The 10,779-nt window shown below is 39.4% G+C and overlaps 1 protein-coding gene across 1 annotated transcript; it reads left to right on the top strand.

The window, feature by feature from the left end:
* Positions 1 to 1,906: 1,906 nt before the first annotated feature.
* Positions 1,907 to 7,436, top strand: TMEM18 (transmembrane protein 18). The gene is made up of 5 exons (XM_056344258.1): positions 1,907 to 2,040; positions 2,285 to 2,405; positions 5,516 to 5,570; positions 6,622 to 6,715; positions 6,809 to 7,436. The coding sequence occupies exons 1-5, from the start codon at positions 1,993 to 1,995 to the stop codon at positions 6,896 to 6,898; spliced, it is 408 nt and encodes a 135-aa protein (XP_056200233.1). The 5' UTR covers positions 1,907 to 1,992; the 3' UTR covers positions 6,899 to 7,436.
* Positions 7,437 to 10,779: the final 3,343 nt, after the last annotated feature.

Raw genomic sequence — 10,779 nt, 5'->3', positions numbered from 1 at the left:
CTTACATTGCAAGAAACTAAAAATTAATTATCACAAAAGACAGCTTACATCTTAGGATCTTAATGAAACAAGACCATTAAAAATTATCTAACTAGCTGTTAATTCAAAGGCTCATCAAATAAAAGAAATTAAGCAACTCCCATACTTGTAGGGAGCTTCAAAAATAAAACTTCTTTTCCATTCTCATGGAGAATTGGAGCTGCATTTATCTCAGCAGCAAGTACAAAAGGTACTTTCAAGTGGTGGCTAGTACAGCAACATAAGATCAGCTAGCAGACATCTAGGGCTACCACTAGAAACACAATTTAGCATTTAAGCTTGGGATTCCCTGTAGGTAGGCTTTTTTACCACCCACCGTGTTTTTTCAGCAACCTAAACTTAAGACAAATGTCTGATTTTAGATTCTTCCTTTGTAAAGCAATTTTTTTTTTAATCTTTCATCCAATCTACTTGGATAATACTGTAGTGTGGAAAGGAAGTGCACAGGAATCTGAATCTTATAACAGAAATCTGAGACTGAGTTTTAGAAACTATTTAAGTTGCTTATAGTAACAAGAACAGAAATATTTATGTATTATCATTAGCACTGTGTATTTCTGGTTATTAGAGTATTTTTAAAATTTGTATCTAAGTGTGGCATACTGGCCCTGCGAAGAAGCTGTAACAGGACAAATACACACGTTTTTCCCGATGAAAGAGCAATGTATCACTTTGTTACCTTTTAAGTATCTTGTTTCACATTTCATTCTTCACTAAAAAGAAATGGAAGAGAACCTATACTACACAAAAGATTTGCTACCACCTGCTGACAAACAGCATTACTGACTTTATCCTAGTCAATCTTGAAGAAGCAACACCTATATCCCTATAAGAAAGTTTCCACTGTTGCTGCAGTGGTTGACAGAAAAAGATATATGTATTTTTTAAAACTATGTTGTAGCCATGACAAGGCAGTAATTTCCTGTCCACCCAGCTTGTCTGCATGACGTATTCACCACTGACCAGAACATTCTGCCCATAAGGCAGCTGCTCTGTCCTCCACTCAGTGAAGCCCCGCAGCCATCACAAGGAGTTACTGTAGTCCGCTACTGAGGTATTTCAAGAAACTGATTCCTCGTTTACAAAAATCCAAACCCATTTGATTTGTTACATTAGCCATAAGCCTTTCCAAATGACAAGTCTGTTTCTTCCAGTCTTATTTCCCAACCTACGGTGAGGAATCAAACCACCACCCCCACCACCCTGCCTTAAAATTGGTAATAGAAATGACCACCCTTTGCATCACCTTACTTAATTTTACAATGCTTTAAGTAAAAGCCTCCCTACCCTCTAGGTATTCTTGTCGTTGTAGAAAAGACTACCATAAACTTAAAGCAAATTATTGCTTCAGGTATATCTCACACTACATTGCAGAAGTGTGACAGTGAAGAGAGACTACCTCATGGTGAAGACCAGTATCAGGTTATGTGGTAGACTAAATGGAAAAAGTATTTGCAATGTATACTTACACATGGACTTTCAAACTTTTTTTTTTTTGGGCGGGGGAGGGGGTCGTGCATGGAAGCCAAGGCTTTACATCTGGTAAGCCAAAATGTCAGAAAAACTAATTTTATTGGAGCAGAACGTGGAGGCATTGTGGTAGTATGGTTGATTTAACAAAGCTAATCTTGGTGAGCTTCATGGACTTTCCTGGCTTCGCTGACAGGAATCTGAGACTGAAATCTCTCTTTAAGCACCAGGTTTGTGAGAGCGGCCAGTAGCGAGAGGCAGCCACCGGGGTGTGGGGAGCCGCCTTCGCTGGCCCTCTCAAACACGGACAGCACCAGCCGCCACAACCCTTCCCTCTGAGGGGACGAGGGCGGACGCGCTAACGGTGCCCCTCGCGCTGCCACGGCGGGCGGGAAAAGGCTCTGGCGCGTGCCCGCCGCCCGCCGCCACGGGGCACGCAGCCGGCGGGCGCCCAGTCTCGCGAGAAGCGGCGCTGCCGCCGCCATGGAGCAGCCGCTGAGCGACCCGCCGGGGCTGGCCGCTGTCCTGGCGGTAAGGAGGGAGCTGGGGTCGGGCTGGCCGCTCGCCCGGGGAGCGGGGTGGAGGCGCCGGCCCCGTGTGTGCGCGGGAAGCCCACGCCGAGGGGGGTCGCTCCTTGCCCAGCTTGGCGTGGGGCCGGTTGTTGAGCGCGGCCTGTGACTGGGATCGGCCGCTGTTTCGGCGCGGAGGAAGGACAGCTGGCCGCTCCCGCTGCCTGGCGGCGCTCCTGCCTAATCTGCTTTCGTTTTGTCCGTAGAAGACGGACTGGTCAGAGCCCTGGCTGGTGGGGCTGGCGGTTTTCCACGTCCTCTGCTTCCTCCTGACGTACGCATCTTTCCAGCACTACCGGGTGCAAGTGGGGCACTTCCTCTGCATGGGTGAGTGCTGGGGCCGGGCCTCCCTGAGGGGCGCCCCGGGGGTGCGGGCGGGCTGTGGGCCTTCCCGGGGCCGCTGGTACTGGCAGGTAGTTTCTTTTGGTCTTTTAACGATAACGTTTTTCTTCACGTACTGGCGCAGCATACAGGTTTACGCTTCGCAGGAGATAAAGTGCATGCGAGTCAGTTTTGCTCTTGTAGTAATGTGTGTATCTATACGTGATAAACTGTTACAGATGCTGCTGTGATCTGTAAACATGTATTTAGTTTCCAAGACTGTATGAAGTAGTGACTTAAAACTCTGGCCCTGGTGAGGATCTGGGATAAGTAAGTTTCTCCATGATAAATGCTGTGTGTATCACAGCTTCCCAGGATATTGTTGCTGCACTGGAGAAGCAGAAGAGAAATCTACTAAGAGCCAGCATTTGCCTTCTACTCTTCTACTTATGCCTCTAAGGCTGCAGTTCAGTGAATATGGTCCACTTTCAGCTGGATTAATTTCTAGAGCAGGTTCATCATATGCCCTGCTGGCAGATGTAATACTGGCATGAGGAAGAGCAAGACTGCTTTGGTATATTGCAGTAACAGCTTGTCACGTCCCACCAAGAAGGAGGGAGGAGTGACTCAGATTTGCTGATTCTCTTGGTTGGAATAGGATATATTCAATACCAGAGGTCCATAGGTAAATAGAGACTTCTATTCCATAGTCAGGCTCATTGGTAAATAATTGGGTAGGAGAAATGCTTATTACTCGCCATGATATAAAGTTTTACGCCTTGTGTTACTTGCTGGAAAAAGGTAAAAGGATAAGAGAAAAGGGGGGGGGGGGGGGGGGATGGGGGACGGGGACACGGGGGGGACGACAGGGGGAGAGAGAGAGAGAGAGAGATTGATCACCAGTCCTGAATCCAGTGTTGGGCCCGCCAACAGGTGGTATTTCTTGTAGGAACACCCAACCAGACATCCCTTCTTTTATTCTTAATTCTTATTCCTTCTGAAAGAGATGCTTTCCTTCCTCTTTTATTCTTGTCCTTCAGTGTGAACCACCTCTTATTAGCATCAGCCACGCTTGCCACATAAATTAGCACACATGCTCCTTACAAGTTGGGGGGGGGGGGGGGGGGGGGGGCAGCAACGGCAAGTCTTTTTGGTCTTGAATTGAGTTGGTGGTCACGATCTCCCCCTGGCACATTTACCTTTCCCCCAGTTACTGCAGAAATCTGCTGACTACTGCTTCTTGTGCTGTTACTCACTCACCCTTTGGTGGGCTGTTGGCTCTTACTAGTCTTTAGTTCATACAAAGTAACCTTTGTTTGATCTTGCATGTGAGCCATTCCTAGAGTGTTTGAGATCTTCCTCGAGAGGCTCTGCAGATCTCTACTGCCTATTCCCTTAAATTAGTTTTGTCTCCTGCTGGTTCCCACCCTTCAGAGCTTTCCTTGGTGTTAGATTGTTTTTCCAGTTGGTTTCCTACACAGATTGTGTTATCTTGGTGTTTATCAGATTTTAGCCTAGGAATCCACAGTCACCTTGCCTAGCCAAAGCTGTGCCTTTATGGTTGGCTGATCGAAGATCCAGCAGCTTCAGTTTAATTAAGATGGCACGGGTTTGGGTTAGAGCCACGTATTATGAGCCTATTGGTTCTAGCTGTGGGTTGGATTTTCTGGTGAGCTGCGTTTTTTATACAGTACCTCAGTTCTGTCATGCTTGCAGGGTAATGAGGGAAGAATAAGCAATTGAACGAGATTTGCAGGCAAGAAGCCGCTTGCAGACTATGTTGACTTTTTCAAATACCATTCAATGAACTAGTCAAGTTGATGGAGGAATTATAGCTTCCTCAAATCTGCAAATAACTTATCTTGGCTAAAGCTAAGGTTCCAATAACTTTAAGTACCCCTAAAAAGGAATCTAGAAAACTTAGTATTTTCCATGTATCTGTTTGTAACTGCAAAGTTTAAAGTTGTTTACAGAGAGCAAAATAACAATGCGTGTTTATGACACGATAGGCCTGAAAGTTCCCTATAAGAATACAGAATTTTCTTTCTTAATTTTTTTATTAGACATTCAGAATTTCCAGTGACATGCTGTTTACTTTAGACTCTTAATCTGAAGTATTGCTGGGGATACTAACACTAGTTTGAATGCCCAAGGTCTAACTGCGTTGGAAAATGCAATGGAACTGATCATTGCTGGATTTTAAGCCCAGATATGATGTAAACTTGCTGTTAACAAGATGAGTGCATAAATATATCCATATTGAGTCCAAGCCTTGTTTGTACCTGGAAAACTGAACCATTTTTTATATGTCTGCAATATATATAATTTTGTATTGTAGATAGTCAGAAATAACTGAGGAAATTATTAAATTATCATATTGGTTTTCCTTGGCAGCTGGGCAGCCATAGGTATATTTATACTGTGCAGTACCAAACAGAGATAATCCAGATGATGGCAAAACAAGATAGCACTCCTTCATATCACCAGACTACTTATTTAATTGCCTTGTGCAGGTCATCTTTAGCCAGTGAATCTGGGGAGTTTTTGCTTTGTTTATTGTGGAAAATGATACAAGGACAAACTTAAAATTTTGTGTTGGTTTTCTGTTAAACATGTGATTGCACTGAATTTTCTTACTGGCTTGATAGCTTTTTATTTCATGCAATTATTGAGTAAGAATATGCTAGTTTTCACCTGATTGCAGCAGACTACTCTGCTATAGACCTATTCAAACAAAGTTTGTATTTTACCAAAATGCGTATATGTAATTAGTACCCTAACTTCAGACAGTGATGTTAGGACACCATAACATCAAAAATAACAACTATTTTTTTTTTTAATTCATTTGTGTGCTGAGGTCTTTCTGTAAGCTCAGATGAGTAGGACTATACGTTTGTAATATAGTGGGTACCTTTTGTGATCACTTTATGCTTAGTAACTATATGAGACATTAAATTAGTTTTGTGCAGTTAAATATTTAAATGTGTAATTTGATCTTCTGAGGGTCAAGGAATTCTAATGTCTGATATGTATATATCTTTAGTATACATGGCAGAACTGATGGCAGTTAAGTTTTAGAGAAATACTGAATCAAATATTTTTCTTTTGTTGTACAGTGGGCTTAGTGTACTGCGCTGAATATATAAATGAATTAGCAGCCATGAATTGGAGGTAAATGTTTTCACTTAAATTTTTACATTTAAATGAATGTTCTTCTTAATAGTCTTGTTTTCCTGTCATTCCCAGAAAACATGTCATCATTAGACACCTCTTAGATGCATCATCATTAGAATGCGATTGCAGAGGGTCTATTCCATTGATTAATATAAAACTTCTGAATAAAATCATATAGTACAACACAGCTATCACTTAGTTTATAAGAAAAGGTAATTTTTCATAGCTAGCATGATTGTACTGCATAAATATGTTCATATGGATGGTTGTAAACTAACTAGTCAGAGAACTAAGAGAAAAGAAGAATGCGATTAAGGGAAGAAGGATGTGAGCTGTGATTTTAATTTTTTTGTTTTTATTGGATTTTCTTTGGTAGCTATTTGTGTTTAATAAGCTGAAGTTAAGCACCACTTCTCAAAAGTATCACTACTATTTTACATACTTACATAGTTACATACAAAGCATTAACAGTTGTCTTTTTTACTAAGCCAGTGTACCAGAATTAAATTGGTGGTTTATTTTCATAAGCACTGAACTAACCTTCCCCTGATGAAACTGGAAATTACATGTTTAACACTACTTTATGCAGGCATCTGATTGTAAGTCTTTATGTTTCACTTCAGGCTAAATTACAGCCTTGCTACAGCTATTATTTCTGTTATCTTTTTCTAGTATGAGTAAGCAAAATACCTGAGAAAGTCATTGCAGACCCTTCAGGATAAGCATGATTTCTGATCAAATATATGTATTATTGTAATAACATTAGTAAGTTACTTAATCTATGGTTGTTTTATTTAGGTTTTGCACAGTAAAACTTTAAAGAAAGAGAAAGATTGGTATTGTAATAAATACTCATAACTGACAAGATACTGACTGTCACTTTGTTCTGACTTAATACAGTAGAATGCTGGCCTGTGCATGGGGATCCCCAGAAATAGGATAATCTGTACAATGTCGACATTGAATAGTTGGTGTGAAAGTCTAGTGTTATGTGAACTACACTGAATAAAACTTGTTATTTTATTTTTGTTTGGTTTATTTCTTTCAGGCTGTTTTCTAAATACCAGTACTTTGATTCAAGAGGGATGTTTATTTCACTTGTATTTTCAGCACCACTGCTGGTGAATACTATTATAATTGTGGTATGTATGTGTTCATTTATATGGATGCTTTCATTAAATTGATAACTAAATGTATGTGGATTAGTTAAATTTAATAATTTATTTACTTTTCAGGTTACCTGGGTTTACAGAACTTTGAATGTAATGACTGAACTGAAGATGCTACAGCAGAGAATAAAAGCAGAGAAAGAGAAAAAGAACTGAAAGAGCCTTATGCTATTTTTTTTTTTTTTTATTTCTAATAATACTTGTCCAGGTAACCAGTTCTTCTGTATATTTATACAGAAACAGCAATGATTTTGTATCTGATGTCAAGAGGACTTGCAACCTGTTGTCATGGACAACTAGGTGAAAGCAAGTATCTAGAATACATGTGAATTGGCTGTGAAGTTGAGAAACCCAGTCTTAACAGGTCTTTGTGCCCTTCTGCATAAGATAGTTTTCCACTGTGGCCAGGGCTGCTGTTGTTGGTGAGACACAATCTTCCAGTTCGTTTCCTTTTGCCTATGTATTTTTTAACTATGTCTTAACTGTGTGTTTATCAAGTATCCAGTCTTCTGCTGCTGAAGTCAACTGGAGCAGTGTCATGAATTCCAGTAAATGAGGGATTGTATTCAGAATGCCTTAGGAATCCATGCTTCTGTGAAGCATTTCACTTCTTTATAAATCGAGTTTCATACTTCCTATGTGTGTTGGGTTCCAATAACAATTTTATAAATAAAATTATCCACTGTATCTTAAATTGAGTTAATTTGGTTTTTTTGTTGTTTTTTTTTTTCTCATAAAAATTCCCAGATGGTAAAATTGCACACTTCATGATTTTAATGCTAATAGATAAAACTGGCTGAAATTTTAATGGTTTTCACTTACTTGTAGAACAGAAAGGAAGGGGAGAGGGTTCATAGCATTCTATGCAATTTTGTTCCTTTTAAATTTTTTTAATGCTTTACTTTTTTTTTAATAAGTGAAAATGAAAAATTAACTCTGGTAAAAATGAAGATCACTTCAGTTTTACTCAGAGTAACCTGGTTTTATTGGAATAAGGAAATTTGGGGAGAGAAGTGAACACAATGGAAGACTGTCTACGTATTTAGTAAAAGTTTTATCTGGAAATAGATAAACCTTTGTGTGGAAACCTAAACTTCTGTCTAGAGTACATGTCGTTTAAGACATAGGAAAGATGATCTACAAAATTGAACTTAGACTATTGTGAAGAACAGTTGGGTACAAAAATGCAGAACACTAGTGAATTTTTAAGCTAAGTAATTATTTGCGAAATTAATTTTAAACACTTGAGTAGTCTTCACACCAATAGCAATACAGACCCAAGGGAGATATGCAGATGAATCTGCTTGCAGTTTGCAAGTCTTCTACTTAGAGAGTGAAACTGTCTAGAGGGCTTCACAATGTAGTGGAAGGGCAGTGGAGTGTTAGTCTGGGATTGATTTCTTTACCTTTCCCATGGATTGAATTAGCATGGCTCTACTCACTCATTGCCCTATCAACTATTACAGACAGCTAGGCTACTTTGTATTGGCAAACTTAATAGATGCAGACCTGCTATGTTGTCCCATAATCATCCATTCTGTTGTGAGTCTTGGTGCAATTTTGGGTAGTGTCAACTGTCCCGTCTCTGTGAAGGCATCTCTTCTGGTCAGGTAGATAGCATGTGCCTTTTGAGAACAGTCCCTGTTTTGAAGGAGCGAGGAGAATCTATCCAAATTGCTGCAATATAGGCTATGCCACCTGTGTTCAGGACCAAGGAACCAGGCCTCTGATTTTTAGATAGATAGATGTAGTCCTTCCAGGCTTGTTTAGAAAAGTTCAGCTTTACTTTTAATGATTCAGTGGGGAAAGATAAGCAATTTTTCATACATGGCCCTAAGCATGACCACACAAATGCTATGCTCCTGACTTTCCACTTGTGAACTGTTCTGCAACTATATCATTGCGCAGTTGTTTCAGAATCACACGTGTAAAGCTGTAGTACCTCGTCATACTGAGATACCACCTGTTATCTATAGCCTTCAGCTTCACAGCGTCTGAGTTTGATTCACAGTAAATGAGGTGGTTCAGAGCAGCTAAGCAGCAAGTCTCTTGCAACTGAAAAACAATGTGCCTTATGTAGTACATCCAAGGCAAACCTTCCCCAAGTAGTTCAGTACTTTTTCTACTTTCTTCTGTGTGAGGTTGAAAAAAATGAGAATTTGCTCCTCTGTAAGTATGTGCAACTGATGAGATACAGCAATTAGAACTGTCCTTTCTAGCATACCAGTTAAGATAACAGAAATTACTTTGTCTATGTTGCCCAATTTTGTGTTACTCTTGCTTGGCGCAACAGTTAGAGAAATTCTCGCTACTTTTGGGGTTCCCTAATGAAATAAAAAAAATGGTGCTTGCTTAAATTCTCTTTCCTCTTTCTCTCAGTGTAGTTGACCTTTCAGGCAGTATTTCATTCGCATTGCATTACCGGAGTAATTTTGCCGTTTTATATTAGATCCCAGGGCATTATAGCCCTTTGAGAAAGTTGAAGAACAGAAACCCTGGAGCGTGAGTGGCAGACACTTTATTTTTAATTAGCAAGTAGAAATGTATTTAAGCTGTATGTTATCTGTTGAGTATTGGTACTACTGACATAATGCAATAGCTAGGACGCAAATAATACTTGGTATAGAAAGTATCAATGGGGGTTGTCTCTAAAAGTATTGGTGAGTGAAAGTATAAACAGCTGGAAAATTCCAAAATTATATCAGTATTTTTTGAAAGACAAACATCTCAACATATACACTTTTGGAAGCTTGGTGTTTTTATACATTCCCTGACTACTGAAACTGTAAGTAAAAGTTTTATGTAAGATAATTTTTTACAAACACAGAAGTGTGGTTTCCATATGTATTTGTCAGAAAAATATTCCCATTTTCTACATTTCAGAAAGACTCAAGCTTTTATCTGAGTTGTCCTCTAGCTAACCCTGCCTAAGAGACATGAAGTTTAAAAGCTAAGTTTAAGAAAAAAAGAAAATAAGTAGGTATCTTTAACCATAAGAGAAACCCTTTGAATTAAATAAAGCGTGGCTTTTCATTATGTGCCTGGATTTATGAAGTGATAGTGCAATAATATATTGTAAGGGCCTACTTGCTGACAAACCAAAGTAGTATCGTGAATTTAGAGACTGTTTTACCTACTTACAATTTCATATGTGTAAGAGAATGAGAGCCAAATGTTTAAGGCTGCTTTTAATTGGAGACCCGAATTTAGATTGCCTATAAAAGAGCCTGTTTATTTCAGTTTGGAAGGTGCATACAGAAAAGCTGATAGCTGATCAGTTGAGTTCTTTGGAGAGTTAACACGAGAGAGAGGTGATTAGTTACTCGTTCTGTCTATCTTGCAGGCAGTGACTCAAATCTTCAGCCTTCCTTAACATGCATTTCCACAACAGCACATGATGTCAGCCAATGTGGAAAAACATTAAAAGGGAGAAAGTAATACTAACCTGGAATTTTACCATAGCAGAAAGCAGTTTTGTTGCATATAAATATGTGAAAAGATAGATTAGCAGAATTTAGTTGGCAGACTTCCTGGAGTTTGGTTTGGCCGTGTTCACTGTGGAAATACAGTAACTGAGAAGAGATGAGTTTCCAAGGATGAGAACCTAGAATTCTCTTTTTTTTTTTTTTCCATATCCACTGAAATTTCATATCCTTATCTTGGACTGTGTTTTCACCGCTTTTTTGGTCATGGAACAGATCTGATAAGGGAATTTACATGTCTGTTACTCGGGAGTATTTGGTACTTTAGTTGATACATGTTTTGGATATCCCAATCTCACATAAAAATCACCTACCTCCAAAAGGCACGGGAGGACAGTAAACTGAGGTCTCCTGCATCATTGCATGTATTCCAAATAAAGAACTCTGAAGAGAAGTCTTACTTCTTTATACTTTTCATCATCTGGGTCTTAAAACAAGGAACCTACTCCAGAAATGCTATGTTAGATGGTGTTCTGCTGTGAATCTTAAATGGAGGAAGAGTCTCTGAAGAATTGCTTTTGTATTTTGAGAATCATAAGCTCAAATCTTGAACTC

The sequence above is a fragment of the Falco biarmicus genome, chromosome 6 (genome assembly GCF_023638135.1).
Source record: "Falco biarmicus isolate bFalBia1 chromosome 6, bFalBia1.pri, whole genome shotgun sequence".
In the NCBI taxonomy this organism is placed as follows: Eukaryota; Metazoa; Chordata; class Aves; order Falconiformes; family Falconidae; genus Falco; species Falco biarmicus.
The sequence above is the reverse complement of the archived record's forward strand: the minus strand, read 5'-3'. Positions and strand labels throughout refer to the sequence as shown.

Coding starts and splice junctions, on each gene's coding strand:
- TMEM18 (XM_056344258.1), top strand. CDS start 1,993: ATGGAGCAGCCGCTGAGCGACCCGCCGGGGCTGGCCGCTGTCCTGGCG. Junction 2,041..2,284: donor GGCTGGCCGCTGTCCTGGCG/GTAAGGAGGGAG, acceptor TTTTGTCCGTAG/AAGACGGACTGGTCAGAGCC. Junction 2,406..5,515: donor GGGGCACTTCCTCTGCATGG/GTGAGTGCTGGG, acceptor TTTGTTGTACAG/TGGGCTTAGTGTACTGCGCT.